The sequence below is a fragment of the Salvelinus namaycush genome, chromosome 4 (genome assembly GCF_016432855.1).
Source record: "Salvelinus namaycush isolate Seneca chromosome 4, SaNama_1.0, whole genome shotgun sequence".
In the NCBI taxonomy this organism is placed as follows: Eukaryota; Metazoa; Chordata; class Actinopteri; order Salmoniformes; family Salmonidae; genus Salvelinus; species Salvelinus namaycush.
In genome coordinates, this window is record NC_052310.1 from 53,176,536 (window position 1) to 53,202,284 (window position 25,749).

The following is a 25,749-nucleotide window of genomic DNA, read 5'->3' on the forward strand; positions in this document are numbered from 1 at the left end:
GTTGATCATTTCAGACCCTGGCCGTGACTCCACTCTCCGAGGGTGTCTCAAGGAGAAAAAATATTTCCAATTCACGCATGCGTATTAATACACACTTGTACATGTGTAAAGTAGGACAAATATAAGCACCCACAGAATTATTATTACTTTGGTTAAAACAGCTATGTAATTTATTCACCCCCACATTTGGAACCAATGGAGCATTTCACAGTTATGTTCTAGACATTTTGGAGCCATTAGGAATGTCACAAACAATCATATCACTGTAGTAACGGTTGTTACATCCTGACTGCTAACCTCTGACCTGGTGCTCCAGCTGCAGTCCTTGGTGGCAGAGCTGCGTACATTGCTGCAGGGGGTGTTACAGGACATGGCTGTGCTGCAGCAGAGGGACAGCAGTCTGGAAGAGAGGGCTCAGGCACACCAGAGAGACCTGGATGACAGGATCATGGGAATCAGGAACTCCCTCAACACGTTTAAGGTACCGCACTCTCCACATGACTTGACGGAACCTCACTGATATCTGAAACCAAATATTTGCCTGTTTGTCATTCTGCTCATACCATACAAGTGGACTACAGTAAAACCAGTAACAGTTTCTAGCAATTGAAGCAGGATGCTTAACACAAAAAAAAGTATTGCAGTATGTAGCTATCTGGTACATGTACCATGTGTTGTGAATGTAGCTAGATATCGTAGTGATGTGCTTGTGCTATACACAGTGGCCAATTTATTAGATACACCCATGTACGACCGGGTCAGACCCCCCTTTGCCTCCAGAACAACCTGAATTATTTGGGGCATGGAAACATTGTTCAATTGGTATCAAGGGACCTAACATGTGCCAGGAAAACATTCCACACACCATTACACCACCTCCACCAGCCTGTACCATTGACACCAGGCAGGCTGGGGCAATGGACTCATGCTGCTTATGCCAAATCCTGAATCTGCCATCAGCATGACGCAACAGGAACCAGGATTTGTTGGACCAGCCAATGTTTTTCCACTCTTCAATTATCCAATGTTGGTGATCGCGTGCCCACTGGAGCCACTTCTTCTTGTTTTTAGCTGATGGGAGTGGAACCCGGTGTTGTCATCTGTTGAAATAGCACATCCGTGACAATGATCGACGAGTTGTGCATTTCGAGATGCCGTACTGCGCATCACTTGCATGATTCTTGCCATTCCCCTTTGACCTCTCTCATCAACGAGCTGTTTTCGCTCACAGGACTGCATCTGACTGGATGTTTTTTTTGTCGCGCCATTCTTGGTAAACCCTAGATACTGTCGTGCTTGAAAAGCCCAGGAGGCCGGCTGTTTCTGAGATACTGGAACCGGCGCGCCTGGCACCGACAATCATACCACGCAAAAAGTCACTTAGTTCACTCGTTTTTCCCATTCTAACATTCAATTGAACAGTGACTAAATGCCTTGATGCCTGTCTGCCTGCTTTATATAGCAAAGCAAAGCCATGTGACTCACTGTCTGTAGGAGCGAAACCATTTTCGTGTACGGGGTGGTGTACCTAATAAACTGGCCACTGAGTGTATGTTCTGGTTGTGTTTAGGAGGACATGAGCAGTGCTCTAACCCAGATCAAAGAGGTTAGCAGCAGACAGAAAGAGCTACAGGAAGGCCTGGAGTTCCTCCAATCAGAGACCGGCAGAGAGATCCGGCCCGTTCAACAGAGGTGTGTGACACACACATGTTGCATGCACAAACATTCACACACATACTTTCTTCACCTGAAATGAACTCACCATTCCCCTTGGTTTTGTCAGAAAAAGCTCCAAAGGGGACTGCCATGGGGAGGGCCATGAGTGTCTCTCCAACCAGACAGAGCTCAACGTCATCCAGCATTACTTTGCCAGCCTGCCCAGCATCTCTCCACACAGGAGCATAGCCTCGACACAGAGTGAGTTATACCTCTGAGGGACAGACAGAGTCCACTCATAGCAGATCCTGTATGTGTGTCATCGATGTACTGACTAGCTGGTCCTTACCCATTGGGCACAGACGTCAATTCAACGTTTATTCCATGTTGGTTCAAAAAAAAAACATTGCTTCAACCAGTGTGTGCCCAGTGGGTTAGGGTTAGCCATTGAACATACTTCCTTTAGATGAATCAAATACTTGGCGGCTGTATAGGGATGTTACAGCACATGAAATCAATTAGAGACAGCGGAATTGCATTGACAATGCTTGTGTTTTCTCCCTGTGTATGTATGTACTGTGTGTGGTGCAGCCTCTAACTCAGAGCAGGAGGCAGCCAGTGGCCTGCCCCAGAGGGGTCAGTCGAAGTCTCCAGTGTGGACAGAATCGAAAGAGAGCCGGGACGACACGGATGCACAGAGTGCCTCAGAAAACAGTGAGGCACATCACCACTGACGTTACACACAGTGACTTATTCCCTTGTTACATTACAGAGCCCTACATTAAATGATTTTGTAGTCAATAGACTTATTCCCATTTAATAGGTCACAGCTGTGTAAAAAGCACACTTATTTTATTAACCTTCATTTCCAGTGGTGGCCTGAGAACAACAATGTGAGCAACACATTCAGGAATGATCACTACAAAATTACAGTTACAACATTACATAAAATTACAAAATTAAATTACATTACATTCAAAAAGGGTAGTAGAAACGAATATATACAATCAATCAAAATATATACTGTATATATATTATCAGAGCCCTAAATTCACCTTTTGGGACCAAAAAATCTAGTTTTAAAGTGAACTGAGGAGCATAGTAACTGAAAGCAGTCTTCCTTAACGCAGAGGAGATCAGTGGAACCTCTAGTACCAACCAGTCTTGAGAGCGAATATTATAGTTACTCGATTTCCAGTTTAGAAGTGAGGTGAGGTAGTATGGGAGTTTCTGGAGAAGTGCTTTATATATGAATCATAGCCAATGTTGCGCCCTTCTGCTAGTCAGAGACACCCAGCCAACAGAACTACAGTATATACAGTTGAAGTCGGAAGTTTACATACACCTTAGCCAAATACATTTACTCTCAGTTTTTCCCAATTCCTGACATTTAATCCAAGTAAAAATTCCCTGTCTTAGGTCAGTTAGGATCACCACTTTGTTTTAAGAATGTGAAATGTCAGAATAATAGTAGAGATAATGATTTATTTCAGCTTTTAATTCTTTCATCACATTCACAGTGGGTCAGAAGTTTACATACACTCAATTAGTATTTGGTAGCATTGCCTTTAAATTGTTTAACTTGGGTCAAACATTTCGGGTAGCCTTCCACAAGCTTCCCACAATAAGTTGGGTGCATTTTGGCCCATTCCTCCTGACAGAGCTGGTGTAACTGAGTCAGGTTTGTAGGCCTCCTTGCTCGCACATGCTTTTTCAGTTCTGCCCACACATTTTCTATAGGATTGAGGTCAGAGCTTTGTGATGGCCACTCCAATACCTTGACTTTGTTGTCCTTAAGCCATTTTGCCACAACTTTGGAAGTATGCTTGGGGTCATTGTCTGTTTGGAAGACCCATTTGCGACCAAGCTTTAACTTCCTGACTGATGTCTTGAGATGTTGCTTCAATATATCCACATAATTTTCCTCCCTCACGATGCCATCTATTTTGTGAAGTGCACCAGTCCTCCTGCCGCAAAGCACCCCCAAAACATGATGAAACCACCACCGTGCTTAACAATTGGGATGGTGTTCTTCGGCTTGCAAGCCTCCCCCTTGTTCCTCCAAACATAATGATGGTCATTATGGGCAAAGAGTTCTATTTTTGTTTCATCAGACCAGAGGACATTTCTCCAAAATGTACAATCTTTGTCCCCATGTGCAGTTGCAAACCTCAGTCTGGCATTTTTATGGCGGTTTTGGAGCAGTGGCTTCTTCCTTGCTGAGCGGCCTTTCAGGTTATGTCATAATAGGACTTGTTTTACTTTGGATATAGATACTTTTATACCTGTTTCCTTCAGCATCTTCACAAGGTCCTTTACTGTTGTTCTGGGATTGATTTGCACTTTTCGCACCAAAGTACGTTCATCTCTGGGAGACAGAACGCGTCTCCTTCCTGAGCGGTATGACGGCTGCGTGGTCCCATGGTGTTTATAGTTGCGTACTATTGTTTGTACAGATGAACCTTCAGGCGTTTGGAAATTGCCCCCAAGGATGAACCAGACTTGTGGGGGTCCACAATTGTTTTTCTGAGGTCTTGGCTTTTTTCTTTTGATTTTCCCATGATGTCAAGCAAAGCGGCACTGAGTTTGAAGGTTGGCCTTGAAATACATCAACAGTTACACCTCCAATTGACTCAAATTATGTAAATTAGCCTATCATAAGCTTCTAAAGCCATGACATAATTTTCTGGAATTTTCCAAGCTGTTTAAAGGCTCAGTCAACTCAGTGTATGTAAACTTCTGACCCACTGGAATTGTGATCAAATCAAATCAACGTTTATTTGTCACGTGCGCCAAATACAACAGGTGTAGGTAGACCTTACAGTGAAATGCTTACCTACAGGCTCTAACCAATAGTGCAAAAGAGGGGTTGGTGGGTGGCGGGTGGCGGGTGGCGGGTGGCGGTTGGCGGGTGGCGGGTGGCGAGACACAATGCAGATGGCCCGGTTAGCCAATGGGTGGGAGCACTGGTTGGTCGGGCCAATTGAGGTAGTATGTACATGAATGTATAGTTAAAGTGACTATGCATATATGATAAAGAGAGAGTAGCAGCAGCGTAAAAGAGGGGTTGGGGTATGGGCACACAATTCAAATAGTCATTTGATTACCTGTTCAGGAGTCTTATGGCTTGGGGGTAAAAACTGTCCTTTTTGTCCTAGACTTGGCACGCCGGTACCGCTTGCCATGCGTTAGTAGAGAGAACAGTCTATGACTGGGGTGGCTGGGGTCTTTGGCAATTTTTAGGGCCTTCCTCTGACAACGCCTGGTGTAGAGGTCCTGGATGGCAGGCAGCTTAGCCCCAGTGATGTACTGGGCCATACGCTCTACCCTCTGTAGTGCCTTGCTGTCGGACGCCAAGCAATTGCCGTACCGGGCAGTGATGCAACCAGTCAGGATGCTCTCGATGTAGCAGCTGTAGAACATTTCAAGTTCTCAGGACCCATGCCAAATCTTTTTAGTTTCCTTCAGAGGAATAGGCTTTGTTGTGCCCTCTTTACGACTGTCTTGGTGTGTTTGGACCATTCTAGTTTGTTGGTGATGTGGACACCAAGGAACTTGAAGCTCTCAAACTGCTCCACTGCTGCCCCGTCGATGAGTATGGGGGCGTGCTCGGTCCTCCTTTTTCTGTAGTCCACAATCATCTCCTTAGCATTGGTTACATTGAGGGATAGGTTGCTATTCTGGCACCACCCGGCCAGGTCTTTGACCTCCTCCCTGTAGGCTGTCTCGTCGTTGTCGGTTGTGTCGTCTGCAAACTTAATGATGGTGTTGGAGTCGTGCCAGGCCATGCAGTCGTGGGTGAACAGGGAGTACAGGAGGGGACTGAGCACGCACCCCTGGGAGGCTCCAGTGTTGAGGATCAGCGTGGCAGATGTGTTGCTACCTACCCTCACCACCTGTGGGCGGCCTGTCAGGAAGTCCAGGATCCAGTTGCAGAGGGAGGTGTTAAGTCCCAGAATCCTTAGCTTAGTGATGAGCTTTGAGGGTACTATGATATTGAACGCTGAGCTGTAGTCAATGAATAGCATTCTCACATAGGTGTTCCTTTTGTCTAGGTGGGAAAGGGCAGTGTGGAGTGCAATAGAGATTGCATCATCTGTGGATCTGTATAGGCGCTATGCAAATTGGAGTGGGTCTAGGGTTTCTGGGATAATGGTGTTGATGTGAGCCATTACCAGCCTTTCAAAGCACTTCATGGCTACGGACGTGAGTGCTACGGGTCTGTAGTCATTTAGGCAGGTTGCCTTTGTTTTCTTGGGCACAGGGACTATGGTGGAAGAGGATTACAGAGAATACACTGATACAGTGAATTAGAAGTGAAATAACCTGTCTGTTAACAATTGTTGGAAAACTGACTTGTGTCATGCACAAAGTAGATGTCCTAACTGACTTGCCAAAACTATAGTTTGTTAACAAGAAATTTGTGGAGTGGTTGAAAAACTAGTTTTAATGACTCCAACCTAAGTGTATGTAAACTGACATTCAGTGTGTTGCTTCTTTTGCACGGTGTGTGTGTGTGTGTGTGTGTGTGTGTGTGTGTGTGTGTGTGTGTGTGTGTGTGTGTGTGTGTGTGTGTGTGTGTGTGTGTGTGTGTGTGTGTGTGTGTGTGTGTGTGTGTGTGTGTGTGTGTGTGTGTGCGCGTGTGTGCGCGTGTGTGTCAGATAAGAGGCAGATGGCTGCCCTGGAGCTGTTGGAGTCAGAGAGGGTGTATGTGTCGTACCTGTCTCTCCTGCTGAAAGCCAACATCACCTTCAACAGCACAGAGGACCTCCACACCAAAGACAAACGGTACTGTACCACTGACGGTTATTATTTACACATTTATGTGAGATGTACAGTGCCTTGCAAAAGTATTCATCCCCCTTGGCGTTTTTCCTATTTTGTTGCATTACAACCTGTCATTTAAATTGATTTTTATTTCAATTTCATGTAATGGACATACACAAAATAATCCAAATTGGTGAAGTGAAATGAAAAAAAAAACAAAAAAATTCAAAAAAATACAAAACGGAAAAGTGGTGCGTGCATATGTACTCACCCCGTTTCCTGTGAAGCCCCTAAATAAGATCTGGTGCAACCAATTACCTTCAGAAGTCACATAATTAGTTAAATAAAGTCCAACTGTGTGCAATCTAAGTGTCACATGATCTCAGTATATATACACCTGTTCTGAAAGGCCCCAGAGTCTACAACACCACTAAGCAAGGGGCACCACCAAGCAAGCGGTACTATGAAGACCAAGGAGCTCTCCAAACAAGTCAGGGACAAAGTTGTGGAGAAGTACAGATCAGGGTTGGGTAATAAAAAAATATCAGAAACTTTGAACATCCCACAGAGCACCATTAAATCCATTATTAAAAAAATAATACACAACAAGCCTGCCAAGAGAGGGCCTCCCACCAAAACTCATGGACCAGGCAAGGAGGGCATTAATCAGAGAGGCAACAAAGAGACCAAAGATAACCCTGAAGGAGCTGCAAAGCTCCACAGCGGAGATTGGAGTATCTGTCCATAGAACCACTTTAAGCTGTACACTCCACAGACCTGGGCATTACGGAAGAGAGGCCAGAAAAAAATAAGCAAACATGTTTGGTGTTCGCCAAAATGTATGTGGGAGACTCCCGAAACATATGGAAGAAGGTACTTAGGTCAGATGAGACTAAAATGTAGCTTTTGGGCCATCAAGGAAAACGCTATGTCTGGCACAAACCCAACACCTCTCATCACCCCAAGAACACCATGGCAGCATCATGCTGTGGGGATGTTTTTCATCGACAGGGACTGGGAAACTGGTCAGATTTGAAGGAATAATGGATGGCGCTAAATACAGGGAAATTCTTGAGGGATACCTGTTTCAGTCTTCCAGAGATTTGAGACTGGGACGGAGGTTCACCTTCCAGCAGGACAATGACCTTAAGCATATTGCTAAAGCAACACTCGAGTGGTTTAAGGGGAACATTTAAATGTCTTGGAATGGCCTAGTCAAAACCCAGACCTCAATCCAATTGAGAATCTGTGGTATGACTTAAAGATTGCTGTACACCAGCGGAACCCATCCAACTTGAAGGAGCTGGAGCAGTTTTGCCTTGAAGAATGGGCAAAAATCCCAGTGGCTAGATGTGCCAAGCATATAGAGATATACCCCAAGAGACTTGCAGCTGTAATTGCTGCAAAAGTTGGCTCTACAAAGTATTGACTTTGGGGGGGTGAATAGTTATGCACGCTCAAGTTTTCTGTTTTTTTTGTCTTGTTTCTTGTTTGTTTCACAATCAAAAATATTTTGCTTCTTCAAAGTGAGAGAGGGCATGTTGTGTAAATCAAATGATAAACCCCCAATAATAAATGTTCCATGTTGTAAGGCAACAAAATAGGAAAAATGCCAAGGGGGGTGAATACTTTCGCAAGACACTGTAGTAGCCACACTGTGGCTGAACTGTTTTGTTATAGTTCACAGCAACAGAGCCACCGGACCACTATTACATAAATATAGGCTTCGTAGGAACCAATTAAATTAGGTTTGTACATTTGTCACAGTGGGCCAGTGCTTTAGGGTTCAGGGTTAGGGTTTAATAGTGCACTATGACTCATTGAAGCAGATTAAATTTTAACTGTTGTTCTCAACATTGACCTTGGTAGAACCCTTAGGTTCGGTTCATAAACAACAAAAGATAAATGACTGCTGCAAAATATAAAATACTGCTGTGAAACATGCTATTACTATCAGCATGCTATGACTGTTACTTACACTGCAATTTCTATTACTAGCCTACTCCCACTATTATAACAACAACTTTCACTGGTCCATTTACCTCAGTATTCTGTATGCTAACACCATCATGTTTAAATGCATCTTCCAATTCCATAATTTCAGTTCTGTCGTCTCCTTTATCTCTGTCTGTAATTATCTGCATCTGTTTCACTCTCTCTTTCATCCATCCAGTCTTCATATCGTTTCACATTTCTCCAGTTCTGTTTGAGCCTTTATCAACCACTGTTCTGTACCTCTCTCCTCGCAGAGTAATGTGGTGTGATGTGTTTTATATCTATCTCCTTTGTCTCTCTCCAGGCCATTCCCCAGTTCTCTACGTTTCCTCATCCAGCAACACCTGGAGCTGCTTCACACTCTGCAGGAGAGGGTGCTCAAGCGCCAGTGGCAGGGCATCATGGGAGATGTATTCATGAGGCTCACCAGCAAAGAGGTATTCATTTTTCACAGGCACAAATGACCCATGACGTCATGGAAAGGAGCCTTCAAGGGTTTAACCCTGACCAGGTAAACTGACCTAGAGAAACTTAGGGCTCTACTTTAGTGATGGTGTCACAGTCTGGCTGCAAACTACATTACCCCTCACATACAGTATCCAGTCTATTAGGTGCTTATTGTATTAGGACCAATGTGATTTAAGTGGGTGGGACTGATTGAACGAGGGAAATTAATTGATTGGTGGCGTTAGCAGTTAGGGGCCCCATAGGAGACTGTCCAGGGGAAATGCTGTGATTCAGACCTGGCGCTAGGATAAAGTGACTATGGGGGGCAGTTGAAATCAGTGAGGCGGCACAATTTTGGGGGGTTCTTGCATTGGAATCATATTGAATTCTGCTTATATCACACTATACCACACTAAACATAAAGTTCAAATCCCAAGACTCCGAGATTATTGATTGAGTGCTTGAATGGCAGGTTTGGTGCTTAATCTGTAGCCTATCTCCCCTGCACTGTATCAGCGCAATGGACAGCGCCTTACACACTAAAGTAGGTGTCAAACTCATTCCACGGAGAGCCGAGCATCTGCGGGTTTTCGCTCCACTCTTGTACTTGATTTATGAATTAAGGTCACTAATTAGTAAGGAACGCCCCTCAACGCTTGTCTAGGTTTAAATGGAAAGGAAAAACTAAACACCTGCAGACACTCGGCCCTCCGAGGAATGAGTTTGACACCACTGCACTCAAGCAAGTACATATTGGTAATGAATATAGGCTACAAGATAGATAAGGTAATTCACCTATTACAAACAGCCTATGTGAATGCAGCCATACACACAGCTGTCTTACCAAAATAATGCAAACTAAATGCTGAAAGTAGTAGCCTAGTCATTCATGCATGAAAACAAAAATACTGAATAGCAGTTTGCCTTAGAATACCGACAACTGCGAATGCGAACAGAACAAAACAGCGGTACCAAGTAGGCCTAGTAAACAAAATATCAGATTGAAAAGGCATGACAATCTATATTTAGGCTAGTTACATTAACAGTAAACAAAAGGTGAATGGAGATCCAAATAACCAAAACATAGCCTACTACAGTGAGATGCAGCCTGGCTTGACAAACAAATAGGCCTACAGGCCCGCTTCAAACATGGAAAACCATGTCGCTCATGAGTACAGCAACACATTGAGATATGGCACAATACACTTCTGTAATTCAAATTTGACCCAAGTAATCAATTAAGCAATGCTAGCCTACCTTAAACATGTTGTTTCCTATACATACAGTTCCATTTACAACCATGAAAACCAATAGGCTACCAAGAAATCCATAATAGAATGTATCTATTTCTATGATGAAACATACCGATATGTAGCAATACCCAGGGGAGTCATTCAGCAGTAACCAAGTATTCCAGCACTCACAAGGGTGGCAGGTAGCCTTCCCTGAGCTGGCAGGGTGGAGGAATCTGCAGTTCTGCTACGTGTTTCTATGTTTTGTAGTGAGGTAGATAAGCATTTCCAATGACATCATCAACCAATAAGTAGGCAATTGGTAGGCAATAATTGGTTAAAATCACAGAATGCACACCAATGATGTCATTGGAAACACTTATCTTCCTCTATTTTTACTACAAAACACAGAAACACACAATTTTCACATATATTGACGTTGGGGTCATGCTGGAGATGATGAATATGAAGTTGAAATATAATTTATTTTCCCTTTAACCCTCAACAACAACTGCTCCCCTGGCGGCCGATGACAATTAAGGCAGCCCCCCGCACCTCTCTGATTCAGAGGGGTTGGGTTAAATGCGGAAGACACATTTAGGTTGAATGCATTCAGTTGTGCAACTGACTAGGTATCCCCTTTCCCTTTCCTATGAACCAGTTGCTCTTAAATTAATGTTTTTGGACAGAAAACCTGCGGCTAGGGTAGGATTCTAGGCTAACCTGGGCTGGCTTCTCTGTTCCAAGATCGTCAGGAACAGTCAGAGGTGGAGGGGGCTGTGGAGCCATTATCTTGGCGGCACTTGTGGAAGGGTGGGTAGGCTCTGCAGGCGGAGCTAGCTGAAGCTCGGCAGCATCATCGCTGCTGAGCTTGGCGGCGGCCTTGGTGGTTTGATGCTGCTGCTGCTCATTGCTCTCTTTCTCCTTCTCCTTTGTTTGTGTACTTTGGCAAAGCGAATTTCTGATATCCATCATGGCAGATTAGCTGGTTTGGCTAATAACACTAATGCTTTTTACAGCTGACTAGCTAAGAAGCTAACTAAACTCTGTTATGGTGGGGCGTGAGGCAGAGATAAGTGAAGCCGCTTCAATTGTAAACTTTACCCCGCCCTTATAAATCGAAATCAAATATTACAGGCGGAGGTATCACGTTTTTCACTTAGCCTATCTCAGATGAGAAGTGTTTTCCCCCGCTTTTTATGGGAACCCAAAGGAGTCATACCTAACCACACCAGTGGCTTTACATAGCCCCCCCTACACACATTCTGTCCATTGTGCTGAAACAGTGCAGCGGAGATACAGATTTTGTGCCTACCTTCATTTAATCATTTGTAATTTTTTGCCATTTTAATGTCGGGACATAAAACTAAAACTGAGGGGTCACAAGTTTCAACTAACTGGTCTAAGCCCCCTTTTTTCCCATCGTGGAACCGTGCCCGCTGTGACAGAGTGCATCTCCTCACCAATTACACCATCATATATGGAGTCCTTAAAATGAATCACAAGATCACATCTGACACTCAGGAGAGACGTGGGGATTTGGGAGAGAGGATAGATTTAGTCTCTGTCTATGTTTCAGATAATTTCTCTGTCTGTCTACACTCTAGTCTAGACTATGACCCTATCTACTGAGTTTCAATGACTGAATGACTGAATGACTGACTGTATCTGTCTGTCTGTCTACACTCTGACCCTATCTACTGAGTTTCAATGTCTGTCTGTCTGTCTGTCTGTCTGTCTGTCTGTCTGTCTGTCTGTCTGTCTGTCTGTCTGTCTGTCTGTCTGTCTGTCTGTCTGTCTGTCTGTCTGTCTGTCTGTCTGTCTGTGTCTCTAATTATCCATCTTGTCTGTCTGTCTACACTCTAGTCTAGACTATGACCCTATCTACTGAGTTTCAATGACTGACTGACTGACTGACTGACTGACTGTGTCTGTCTGTCTGTCTGTCTGTCTGTCTGTCTGTCTGTCTGTCTGTCTGTCTGTCTGTCTGTCTGTCTGTCTGTCTGTCTGTCTGTCTGTCTGTCTGTCTGTCTGTCTGTCTGTCTGTCTGTCTGTCTGTCTGTCTACACTCTAGTCTAGACTATGACCCTATCTACAGTGCCTTGCAAAAGTATTCACCCCCCTTAGCGATTTTCCTATTTTGTTGCATTACAACCTGTAATTTAAATGGATTATTATTTGGATTTCATGTAATGGACATACACAAAATAGTCCAAATTGGTGAAGTGAAATTAAAAAAATAACTAAAAAATAATTAAAAAACAAACCTGGAAAAGTGGTGTGTGCATATGTATTCACCCCCTTTGCTATGAAGCCCCTAAAAAAGATCTGGTTCAACCAATTACCTTCAGAAGTCACATAATTAGTTAAATAAAGTCCACCTGTGTGCAATCTAAGTGTCACATGATCTGTCACATAATCTCAGTATATTTACACCTGTTTTGAAAGGCCCCAGAGTCTGCAACACCACTAAGCAAGCTGTACTATGAAGACCAAGGAGCTCTCCAAACACGTCAGGGACAAAGTTGTGGAGAAGTACAGATCAGGGTCGGGTTATAAAAAAATATCAGAAACTTTGAACATTCCACAGAGCACCATTAAATCCATTATTAAAAAATGGAAAGAATATGGCACCACAACAAACCTGCCAAGAGAGGACCTCCCACCAAAACTCATGGACCAGGCAAGGAGGGCATTAATCAGAGAGGCAACAAAGAGACCAAAGATAACCCCGAAGGAGCTGCAAAGCTCCACAGCGGAGATTGGAGTATGTGTCATTAGGAGCACTTTAAGCCGTACACTCCACAGACCTGGGCTTTACGAAAGAGTGGCCAGATAAAAATAAGCAAATATGTTTGGTGTTCGCCAAAAGGCATGTGGGAGACTCCCCAAACACATGGAAGAAGGTACCCTGGTCAGATGAGACTAACATTTTGCTTTTTGGCCATTAAGGAAAACGCTATATCTGGCGTAAACCAAACATCTCTCATCACCCAGAGAACCCCATCCCCACAGTGAAGCATGGTGTTGGCAGCATCATGCTGTGGGGATGTTTTTCATCGGCAGGGACTGGGAAACTGGTCAGAATTGAAGGAATAATGGATGGCGCTAATTACAGGGAAATTCTTGAGGGATACCTGTTTCAGTCTTCCAGAGATTTGAGACTGGGACGGAGGTTCACCTTCCAGCAAGACAATGACCCTAAGCATACTGCTAAAGCGTCACTCGACTGGTTTAAGGGGAAACATTTAAATGTCTTGGAATGGCCTAGTCAAAACCCAGACCTCGATCCAATTGAGAATCTGTGGTATGATTTAAAGATTGCTGTACACCAGTGGAACCCATCCAACTTGAAGGAGCTGGAGCAGTTTTGCCTTGAAGAATGGGGAAAAATCCCAGTGGCTAGATGTGCCAAGCTTATAGAGATATACCCCAAGAGACTTGCAGCTGTAATTGCTGCAAAAAGGGTCTCTACAAAGTATTGACTTTGGGGGGGTGAATAGTTATGCACGCTCAAGTTTTCAGTTTTTTTGTCTAATTTCTTGTTTGTTTCACAATAAAAAATATTTTGCATCTTCAAAGTGGTAGGCATGTTGTGTAAATCAAATGATAAACCCCTCAAAAATTCATTTTAATTCCATGTTGTAAGGCAACAAAATAGGAAAAATGCCAAGGGGGTGAGTACTTTCGCAAGCCACTGTATTGAGTTTCAATTGCTGACTGACTGACTGTGACTGTCTGTCTACACTCTATGATCCTATCTACTGAGTTTCAATGACTGACTGACACTGACTGAATGTCTGTCTGTCTGTGTTTCTAATTCTCCATCTTGTCTGTCTTCAACAGAGTGATTTCCTGGACTTCTACGTGTCGTATCTGAAGGAGCTGCCTGAATGTCTGTCTGTGGTCAACATGTTGACCACCACCTCACTAAAAGCAGCCGGCCTGTTTGAGGTAAACAAAGAACACTGAACAACCAGGCTGTATTGACCGCCATCATGGCCATGGGAAGATGTTTTGGGTTGGGTTACTCCGCTCATACAGGAGTAATAAAGGCCTTATATTTGTATTTATTTTATATGCAGCACCCTCAGTACACCCCTATGTCCACAATCACTGCATAGAGCTACCCACAGAGAAGTACTCACAGAAAAGAAAGGGTTATTTCAGGAAATCCTGTTACCATTGATTATTATCGTTTAGTAAATCTCTTTGACATTTCGATGAACAAAGAGCACATGATAAGCATACCTGAGTGAAGTTTATTATGACTTAGTTTTTTTGTGACATCTTATCCCCAGTCTTTATTACTCTAAACTTTTCATACAATTGATTTCACATGATTTCTGTGTAGACTTGTGCCAACTGACTGTCTCTTCTCTGATTGACTGTCTGATGTTCCAGGGTGACATCAACGGGGACGAGACGACACGCCCCTCTCTCCACACTCTGCTTCTCCAGCCAGTACAAAGGATCCCTGTGTACCTTCAGCTTCTGCAGGTCAGTTCCCTGACACTCACATCTGATACATACAGTACACCACCAACACAACATAGGTATTTAAAAAAGAGAGCCTTCACCATCATAGTATGTTATCTCTAATCAGAGTGGTGGTGACTGTATAAACTGTTCAGGTCAGTGCCGGGTTCATATCCCAGCTAGCACATTTGATTCGTTGGAAGTTGTGGGAAGGTATGCTTTTTTCATATTGGTTGTGGAACAAAGCTATACGTTTCCTGACCGGTAAAACGGAATGTTTTTTTCAACGTTCTGAGAACAGAAGTGCAACATTTTGCTGTTCTGGTAATGTACATTTTTAGGTTACAGGGAGGTTCTGAGAATGTTTCATTCCAGTTCCCTGAAAGTTGAGGTTTTATTAACACTCTGATAATGGAAATTATAGGTTATTTGAAGGTAATTAAATAACTTAAAACTTTCACTGAATGTATCAATAAGACTTTCAATAACACTGCTAGCTTATCTTGGGTTAACCTTTTTTGAACACCAAGCACAGATACAACAGGATACATGGAAATGAATTTGCTTAGGCATTAATCATGCAAACAGTTATTTTGTTATTGTGACCAGTGGTGGAAAAACAATCCAATTGTCATACTTGAGTAAAAATAAAGATACCTGAACAAAAAATGACTCAATTAAAAGTGAAAGTCATACATGTTCTTAAGTATCAAAAGTTAATGTAATTGCTAAATATATACTTAAGTATAGATTTTTTTACAGATAGCACAGGCATACTCCAACACTCAGGCATAATTTACAAACAAAGCATTTGTGTTTAGTGATTCTGCCAGATCAGAGGCAGTAGGGATGACCAGGGATGTTCTCTTGATAAGTGCATGAATTGGACCATTTTCCTGTCTCACTAAGCATTCAAAACGTAACCAGTACTTTTGGGTGTCAGGGAAAATGTATGGAGTTAAAGTACATTGTTTTCTTTTGGAATATAGTGAAGTAAAAGTAGTCAAAAATATAAATAGTAAAGTACAGATTCCTCACAAAACTACTTAAGTAGTACTTTAAAGTAGTTTTGCACCACTGATTGCAACATGGCATCAGAAAGATTCAAACCTATGATCTTCTGTTCTCTATCCCTGGAATTAGTCCACTGAGCTACCAGGATGGAGCTAGCTGTTTCCTCCACATTTTCTTCATGTTCTGAGAATGGAATTTAGAATTAATTGATGTCAATATGTAGAATGATTTTTTTTTAACTGTCCCAGAATATTACCAAGAACTGACATAAAAGAGAACCATACATTCTCTGAACGTTCTGAGAACGTTGCTTAAGTTACAGCATTTCTTTTTTTAGAACATTCCCAGAATGTAGTAAAAATATGACATTAAATAGAACCTAATGGGAACTTGTGTCGAATGTTCTGTGGAAGTACTGAAATTCCTACAGAAGAACATTGTTTCGTTCGCGGAACTATTTGAGAACATTATCAGTATCAAACCAGTTGGAGTACATTCCTAGAACATGACCAGAAATTCAATTAAATGTATCCGTGTTTGAACTTTTAGGAAACATTGTGTTAAAGTAATAAAATACCAAGAAAATTATGTTTTTTCCTTAAAAATGTGCTGAGAATGTTCAAAAGCCAAGCAACTATCCTGCACTATTTACAGAAAGTTGTGGGAAGGTTGTATGCAAAATAACCACACTCTCACCAAGCTTTAAGAAACATGTTTCTCAGAACGTTATGTGCTAGCTGGGATAAGTCAATAGCATCCCTGTGTGGCCTGTTTTGGTTTCAGACCCTGTTGAAGCAGACGGATGCAGAGCACCCTGACTACTACCTGCTGCTGGTGTGTATCCAGCAGGTCAGAGCCTTCACCACCCAGTACGCCCACCTACTGCAGCACGACAAAGAGCTGCTCCTGCACAACCGCAAAGAGCTCAAGAGGTCAGCTTCTGATCCAGGCTCAGATTTGGTGTTTTGGTAAGATTGTGCAGATGGGGACAGGATTCAGATGGACTGGTCTGAGGACAATGAACTGTGATGATATACCTTACAGACATTCTCCTGTGAATATGACCAAATAAAGAAGAACTCTTTGTGAGGCTAATGCCACGTGCTACTCGGAACTAGGAAACTCTGAAATGTCCGACTTGCTAACTGGTTGAACGCGGCACATGTATAACTATAACCAGTTAGCAAGTCGAAAATGCCCGTTTCCTAGTTCCAACTATCATGTGAACGAAGCGCAAATATAGTTCCTATCTTGTTCTTGTTGCAGGTCAACTATGAAGCAGTTCTTCAAAAATGTGGACTGTGGTAATGTTATGCAAGCCAATGAGATGGGCTCCCCTTACCCCACCAGCAACGCAATACTGTGAGTTATGTTCTGACTACACTCAGCCATTAATATTAGCAGTCAGTCATTAATGCATTTATTGATTAACTCTCTGTCCCACTGACAGCCTCTCCCTCTCCCCTTACAGAGAGCATGCCAACCAGGTGAAACGCAGCAAGCAGAGGCACCTGGAGCAGATCCAGTCTAGACGCTTCCAGGACTGGGAGAGCGAGGCCCACCACTCCGACTCCCCCATCCCATTTTTCTCCCCTGACACCAACCCTCGCCTCAAACCCCCAGGCCTGCAGAGTATCCCTGAGATGGGGTCATCAGAGCAGCTGCCCGGCAAACGGCTGACCCCGGGCTCAGCCCTGTCCGATGCCCAAGGGGAGTTCCTTCGCCCTGGGGACCCTCCGGGCTTGGAGGGGCTGTATGAGGATGCGGACTCGTCCCTCCACAACGTGTCCCTGTTCGACCACTACTCCAGTGCTTCGTCCGACTCTAGTATCGACATCGCCTTTGTGCGCTGCCCTAAGAGCCATCAGGCTGTTCGCGAGGTCTACAACAGCGGGGGCAGCCGGGGGAGCAGGTACAAGCAGCTGCCTGGCCGGGATTGCGTGTCGCCAGACGAGGCCCAAATGATGCAAGCTCACCACCACCGCCCCCTGCAGGCCGCTCAGCGTAAGAGCAAGTCCCTGAACGGGTTGCAGCTGGACAGCACTGTGAGTGGGGACAGTGGCCCCGGACATCTGTCTGACCACCTGAGGTGCCACGGGGCCCACCAACATGCCAAGCTGGAGAGGCAGTCCAGTAATAAATATCACCCACGCAGCAGCAAGGGCCAGAGCAGCAACAACAGCCCCATCAGCCCCCCGCAGCACAGAGCAGAGCCAGAAAGACAGATAGCAGCCACTGACAAGGAGCTGCATAACAACAACCACAACAAGGTGGGCATCAGGGAGTGGCTGGATGGAGCCCACAGTTAACAAGCAGTGGGGTTGAGTTTATGAGAAGCACTAAGACGGTTGTTCATTTTTAGATGGAAAAGGGGTGGGTCAGCCATAGAAATAAATGTGTGAGTACTATGCGCTGCTGGGAGTATGTACTAGTATTGTATGTATACTAGTATGTACTATGTGTGCGATATTGTTGTAGACCTGAGTGTCTTTATAACAAATATTACTCATTTACGTAGGACTCTGGGAGCCCACCCTGGGGGGAGGAGCCAAGATGGAAGGCTGAGGCGAATAACCACACCCCCTTCAGTGAGAGGAGCCGGAAACAGGAGAAGGGAGGCTTCCGTAGCTCCTTCAAGAAGCTCTTCAAGAAAAAGTAAGATACACTGTATCTGCTGACCAAAATATCACATATCAGCAGCACTTTACACCACGATTCATTTGAAGTAGCTTAGAATAACAATGTTTGTCAAATACATGATGGAATGACTCAAGTAATGCTGTATCAAGTTTTTTCGGACTATTAGCGTTGCAGTAACCTCATATATATACTGTGTCCTCTAGGTCGGGGGGAGGAGAGAAGGACAAAGACAAGACGGACAGCCAGAACTCCAGTGATCACGAGGCAGGCAAGACCCCAAGAGTCGCCCACCTAGGCATCGAACGTGGGACTGCCGTGTGAAAAGTGTGACTAGAGCGTCACCAGCAGAGAAACACATTGCTCTGAGCAAGGCTTCAAATAGGTGCCAGTGAAATTCTAGGGTATATAGAGTGTACAAAGCATTAGGAACACCTGCTCTTTCCATGACAGACTGAGCAGGTGAAAGCTATGATCCCTTATTGATGTCACTTGTTAAATCCACTTCAACCAGTGTAGATGAAGGGGAGGAGACAGGTTAAATGATTTTTAAGCCTTGAGACAATTGAGACATGGATTGTGTTTGTGTGCCATTCAGAGGGTGAATGGGCAAGACAAAAGATTTAAGTGCCTTTGAATGGAGTATGGTAGGTGCCAGGCGCTGAACTGCAGCGCTGCTGGGTTTTTCACACCCAACAGTTTCCCATGTGTATTAAGAATGGTCCACCAGCCAAAAGACATCCACTGTGGGAAGCATTGGAGTCAACATGGGCCAGCATCCCTGTGGAATGCTTCCAACACCTTGTAGAGTCCATGCCCCGACCAATTAAGTCTGTTTTGAGGGCAAAATGGGTGCCCCCCAATATTAAGGTGTTCCTAATGTTTTGTACACTCAGTATACAGTGCAATACAATCTATTTCTATGTATATAAAACATGCTGGAAGACCGACAGACATTGACCTACTGTAAAAATGCTGTATCGGTTTATCTTTATTTTTGAGTTAGTAATAGTTTCCAATTTGAGATCTCTTCAATATCCATGGAGAAAATATATTTTGCATATGGTATACTCATTAACATCAAGAAAATCTCTATCCCCAAATCAAACTAGAATGTAAAGTGGAATTATTTTAGCAAATAAATTAAATTGTGACAATCAAGACGTAATCAATATGTTATACCACGTCATAACCAAACAAGAATGTCTGAAAACTATCACACAAATTATAGTGCCTACTTAACAGTTCTTCCCTTTGAAAAATGTGCAACTTATCTACAAAGCTAGCAATCTAGCAAACTAGACAATGTGAAACTTATTCAACATTTATTTTGCATTTCAATCAATATTTCTCTACGACAAACAGACACACAAGCTTCAGTTCCTTCTTTTAATGTGTTAACTTGTTTCATAAATCTGTTACACATTTGAAACAAAATATAGGCAATTATACAGTATGTAAAACCAACAGATTTTATTTTACACTATATACATATAATGTGCATTGCAATATGAAAATGGTAATGCGCCAGAAAGGAAGTTAGTTTGTCCATAATCATTACACATTTCTACTGTGTAAATTAAAACCAACATGAATCTTGTAGTGTTTTTACTGACTTTTTCTTCTACACAACTCGTTTCCTTTTGTTCAACACTGCACGAGGTAGAGACACCGCACTAATTTTGGCCATAAATCGAGAACACATTTTGGCATTACATTAAAAAAAATGTAACATTCATATTATTTTGACATCTTCACTGAGTCCAACAGTAAGGAATGTGTTTTGTCCATTTGACTATAGTGTATATGATCGATATTACCATTGAGAATTACATGATGAAACTGTGGTGATCAAAACCGTACCGCTGGAGTCCGTTTAAGTTTGACCTTTGACATTTCTCCCTCCACGGTCTCATTACAGTATTTCAGTAATGTTCAGTGAGCGTTCCATAATAATTCGACCTATGCTAATGCAACCCTTGTGTCACAGCTTGTGAGAACATATGTATGTATACTTAAAGTTTACACGCACATATACAATTACATACGACGTCACTTTTTTTTTTTTCAAATACTTTTTTGTGCAAATTTTAACACCAGTGATTCCACAGTATTAAAAAAAGCATACAACTTAGCTGGCAAGTAAGCCTGCAATTAAAACAGTTTGAAATGTTCATCTCATAGAGTTATAAATGGAAGCTAAGAATGAAATGGTTGATCTCCCATTAGATATTTCTCAAACTACAAAGGGAGTTCCCACATTTGGGATGACGATGCGTGCAGAATGACATTACCAGTAAGTGGTACTTCCTTGTTGCTCAGACTTCAGAGGGGTTACAATCCTGTCCCTCATCACATGATCAGAGAACAAGAAGTCATTTTTAGTGCTCAAACTGACCCCCTGAACCACCCCTTTAAATCTTTACAGTCTCCATACCGGTATAGAACACCTATCTACATGACCAGTCTTTAGTTTTACAACCCCGGAGTAGCCAGGGTCCTTTCTGCGGAAAAAATACTACATTTATATTTACAATTAAATAGAGGTCAATTAAGCACTTGTGTGGTATGGGCTAAGATGCTAGCAGTGGTGGCAACACTTCATTTTAAAATGAAATCATATAGAAGTCATCCAGTTCTTTGTTACATGCCACAATAAATATAGGTGTTAAAAGGAAGTAAGAGGCAAGTTGGAAGTGGACCCTTGAAGGATCGGTCTCCTGTGAAGCTAAAGCAGTAGTCTGTCTGTAGTGTCTTGTGTTCCCAGGATGCTGTGATCAGTAGCTGTTCTCGTGTCCAGCCAGGATGTAGAGGTTGCTGGCTGCTGTGGGGTTGTCTGTCGGCCTGCTTTCCAGCACCACCACTCTGAAACACAGGTTCAGTTCAGACTCACAATGTGAAAATATATGTCCCAGAGGGAACCAGGAGGATTACGAATGTAAGCCTCACAAACAGAAAACGCATTTTCACACACCAACACCCCCCCCCCCCCCCCCCCCCAACATGCACAATCCCAAATCCTACCAATAGACTACTCAAGCACCATAGGCATTTTCCATCATGTTAAGGTCAAAGTGCTGTAACAGAGTAGTCACTGACCCAAGAAAAAAGTAAGCTTGCCAAGCATCCATTCCAACTCTATGAATAAGAAACCCTGACACTTCCATGCACTGGCCACCAGAGTACCCTTTCCTCAATCATAGGTTTACTCCCAGTAGGTGGTGTTACCAGAGTAATCCAGCAGGGGGAAACATTGAGGGAGATGTGTTAAAGTAACTGTCCAGTGAAAATCTAACTTTTAAAAGTTCATATTCTGTTAACTCATACCCAAACAATGTTGTTGAATCATCCTGTTCTCATTTGTTGCCAAAACATAACTTGGAGAAATAACAAACAAACAAAAAAAACACCTACAGCACAGGTCAAATGCTTGCTATTTCCTCATAGAGGATGAGCTGGCCAATCTGTGGTATACCTGCATTAATATTTTTAACGACTGGTATACCCCCACATTATTTTGCTGTTGGGGTACACCCACACCATTCCAACACAGAAAAGCTGCTTTTTAACATACTTCATTAAAACATTTTGGAAGGACTATTTCACTCGTAATGAATTATAGGCCATATTTTACATTCTGGAAACAGTGGACAGTTACTTTAAAGTGTGTTAAAAACAAAAAGATGTCATCACAAACTCCAAACCAATGGGTTCAGACAAAATTGGAGCATTAGAGTCCCAGTACCCCCCCCCCCCCCCCCCCCCCACACACACACACAGATGGGATGAAATCCAGGGTCCCCACAGGGGACATCCATGGATCAGAAAGCTTGTAGGCTAGGTGTGGCCTGGAGTGACCCGGGGAGCAGTGAGTATACCTGGGCAGATTGGCGGCTCCCTCCTGCCCTGAACTGTCGTGCTGAGAGGTTCTTCATTCACAAAATCAAACAAGCCATTAAGGAGACAAGCAAGCATAAAACCAACAACGTACACCAGAGAATTCAGGCAATCAGGATTCTATACTACTGCAGTAGATCAGTAGAAAACAAACTGGGCATCACGACGACACCCATGTTAATATCATTGCCAGTGTAAAAACGAGTGGGAGTGTGTGTAAGTCTATCTTGAGACAGGTGTGTCAGATAAGGTGACCTTGAGCATCATGGACCCCCTTACTCACCTGTCAGATCCAAGCAGGCTGAAGATCCGCGTGTTATCAGAGATCTCCTGGGTGATCTGGGGTGGAGACGGATCATATTCAAACACATACAACAGAATTAAATGGTTTCAAGTTATAAACAGAACCAGGATTGAACATTGTTTTTTTTAATAAACCCTCCGTGGACACAAACAGACAACTAACACTGCTCTCAGCTTACCTCATTGGTCTTGAAACTCCGCCCTTGCATGCCATGCCTCCAAAATGCCAGAACGCTATCTTGGAGACACACTGCAAAGACATGTGGGTGTTACACTGAACCGTAAAAAGCACAAATAGGAGGTGAGACAAATGCTTCACGGGAAAAACGTTCTCAGGGTATTGAATTATCTTTCTGCATAGAGCTCTATACACAGATGGAAATATCCAACTTCAGCACAACAGAACCGTCTCTGAAATAAAGAAATAATATTTAAAAATTATATTAAAAAAATAACCCTGTCTTTGGTTTCTTTGTGAATGACGTGGTTATGGAAACGTACCTATCGCCTCGATCTGGAAGTTAAACGTCAGCTCAGCAGACAACTTCCTGCTTGACTTCAACCTTCCTTGTAGGTTCACTATCTTTATACACCCTGATCACAGGAAAGAGTTCATCCATAATAGTTGCAGTAACATATTCATAAGTTGGAATTTCTACTTTGAGTGAGAAGAAGATAATTTGGGTTAGTTCAGCGGATGGGGGGGGGGTAAAACGTACTGTCCAGACAAACTAAGATGGTGTCCCTCTCCAACTGGGTGACGTGGATGACACAAGTCTGGGGCGTATCTGAGTGGACAGAAAAACATCTCATCATCAAGAACAATTAATGTCCTAATGAAGATAATCATCATCATGGTTGTGACCACGTGCCACTGACCGGCCTCTGTGAACCAGGAGGAGGTTGAGTTGGGGTTGACGGTGCCGAAGCGGACCACTTGACTGAGCTCCATGCCCTTGCTGACAGCCACACAGATGAGCGGGTACTGCTGATCCGGCACCACCAGCATCTCAAACACCTCCAGGGGACAGGGCAGGGGGAAGTCGATGTTCTACAGGAGAGACCAGAGGAGATAGATCAAGCATCCTGTTACACAAGAAATCCCCCATTATCATGTACAGACAGGAATAATTTACAACGTTAGCATGCTATTTTAGCTAATCGAATCAGCTTTCCATAGCAGGACTGTGGTAAGTTTATCCAAACATGAAAGGTCCCATTCTAACCCTTTACATGGTCAGTCCGCCCCAGAATGACCTGAACCGAACGCTGATTTACCTTGATGAGCATAAACTTCTGCATGGGCTCCACCCACTCCAGCAGAACCACACTGGACTGGAATGCGCCACACAGGTACTTGTGACCCGTGTAGGGATTTCTCACTGCACACAAACACACACATTCAAGGTCTCTCACAAATCTCTCTCTGAACTCTGAGCTATACTCTATCAAAAATGATGTCTTGTGCATTATTTCAGAACTATCCTCAACTTCTCTTATTCAGTTGTACCATACGTGAAGAACAACGCCATGCAGCAGTTGATAATACATTTAGCAGACGCTATCATCCAAAGTGTGCATACATTTTTATATGGGTGAACCACACTCATGTGCACTTACCCACGCAGCACTTTTGGCACCCTTTTGTGTCGGGAATCTTATTGGATATGGCAAATTTCCTATGAGGATCATAAGGAACAAGAAATGACTTTTCTACGTATCATCTAAAAACCCTCAAGTTCAAACCCAAATGAATGAAGAGGCCTTCGATATCCTACCTTGGAATCATTTTGTCTGGGAGTTTGTGTGTGGGAATGGCCATGGGTAACTTCTGCATTTGCCGGGCATGCTCAAATAGACCAGCTACGTTATGAGAGTAGAGCTGGGAGGCTTTTCCTGAAAGCAATAACAAAAGCATATTTTCAGATAGACTTCTATACCTTTAAAGAGCAATTTATGACACAGTAAAGAAAAAGAGAAAAGGTCTGCCTTCAAAACACACTTCACGTGGTAAGATTATATCTTCAGAAGGGCCAGACATGTTTTAAACAAAGAAATTCCTGCCGCCAAATTTTCCAAAGTCAAGGTTTTAAAGGCAAGTGCCTCTCTTCAATGTTAACCTTTTTTCTGGCAGAGAAATGTCAAACACAGCAAAACCATTACTAGATACAGAAGAAACAACAAAAGTAAGACACAGCACAGGTCCAAGATGGTCTTACCAGATATAGAGAGCAGGCAGTTGTTCATAACATAAAGCCAAGTGCACCGGCGGGGAAAGAGCTGGGGACAGACGGGGATGGAGAGAGCCAATGAAGAGTTGATAACAACATTCACAATCCTCCATTGAAGAAACAAATATAGAAACCTTCAACCAGAACAAACCTGCTCCATGGACGTCTCGTGTAGTTCGTTCAGGTTTAAAGTGTAGATTCCCTCCTCGGCACCAAATATCAAATATTGGTCTGAAACGACGACGAAACAAAGAGGCTTTTAGTCATGCTCATCCAAATAATCGTCTTGGCAACGATTCCTGTAATAAGCCATGACAATAAAGATGTACCAAAAAGTGAAACTACGTCGTTTTCCCCCAGTTTCCTACCTCTGGTGTCTGGGTTGATCCAGGACGTGGCACAGTGTATTTTCAGCGGGCAGCCGTTGAACACCTTGGAGAAACAGGCCCCCATCTGAGCAGCAAGGAGAATGGAGGTGGGGAAATTGGAGGGAAGCCAAACATAACACATTTTTCTTCAAAGCTCTCGTCTTGAAAGCTTTATCTGAGGGGGCAAACCCCTATTTGACATTGGTTCATAAGATCATGGTGTGTCTGTAGAGAAGGAATCATACTCACATGGACCTTGGGTGTGGGTGGGAGGCCATTACTGATAGGCTTCTGAAAAAAGTGGGAGACGCATAAAGAGCGAGACAGATAAGGTCAATGATCACTGGACCACATTCGTTTTAGACGAATGGTCGCTGATGAACGGCTTTAACAACAATAATCAGTGTGGCGATGCCCTAGTGTGAAAGGAAAGGGAATGTATTGAAACGTCATTGTTAATAAGGTGAGTGTGTGGGATCAGGTGGCATTACTGTAATGTCCTTCTTGTCTTTCCGTATGGGGACACTAGGGGGCATGGTGGACTGCCTCTCAGTAGCACTGTCCTTCTCTCCATTCTGGTGAGAGTTCAATCCATTACCTGCAGCGGGAAACATGTTTATGACACACATCTCGGTGTGTGTGTGTGTGTGTGCACGAGAGAGTTCTACACATGCAGTATATGCTGGAATCTAATCACTGCTAATCAATAATGGAGTATGTTTT

General features: G+C 43.3%; 1 protein-coding gene across 5 annotated transcripts in view; it reads right to left on the reverse strand.

Annotated features, from left to right (window-relative positions):
- Positions 1-19,535: 19,535 nt before the first annotated feature.
- LOC120046614 (mitogen-activated protein kinase kinase kinase kinase 3-like) overlaps positions 19,536-25,749 on the reverse strand; it is a 64,531-nt gene continuing 58,317 nt past the window's right edge. For 3 of the 5 annotated variants that reach the window (XM_038991994.1, XM_038991993.1, XM_038991992.1), the window contains 14 exons: positions 25,518-25,624; positions 25,276-25,317; positions 25,027-25,111; positions 24,810-24,889; positions 24,647-24,707; positions 24,206-24,323; positions 24,048-24,106; positions 23,706-23,809; positions 23,307-23,478; positions 23,147-23,215; positions 22,929-23,021; positions 22,607-22,677; positions 22,408-22,463; positions 19,536-21,092 (listed from right to left, as the gene is read on the reverse strand). In XM_038991994.1, coding sequence (XP_038847922.1) covers positions 21,005-21,092; positions 22,408-22,463; positions 22,607-22,677; positions 22,929-23,021; positions 23,147-23,215; positions 23,307-23,478; positions 23,706-23,809; positions 24,048-24,106; positions 24,206-24,323; positions 24,647-24,707; positions 24,810-24,889; positions 25,027-25,111; positions 25,276-25,317; positions 25,518-25,624 — 1,205 coding nt within the window. In that variant the 3' untranslated portion in view covers positions 19,536-21,004. Of the gene's footprint in view, positions 21,093-22,407; positions 22,464-22,606; positions 22,702-22,928; positions 23,022-23,146; positions 23,479-23,705; positions 23,810-24,047; positions 24,107-24,205; positions 24,324-24,646; positions 24,708-24,809; positions 24,890-25,026; positions 25,112-25,275; positions 25,318-25,517; positions 25,625-25,749 lie in introns of those variants that run through there. The other 2 variants (XM_038991996.1, XM_038991995.1) reach the window with 2 other exon arrangements.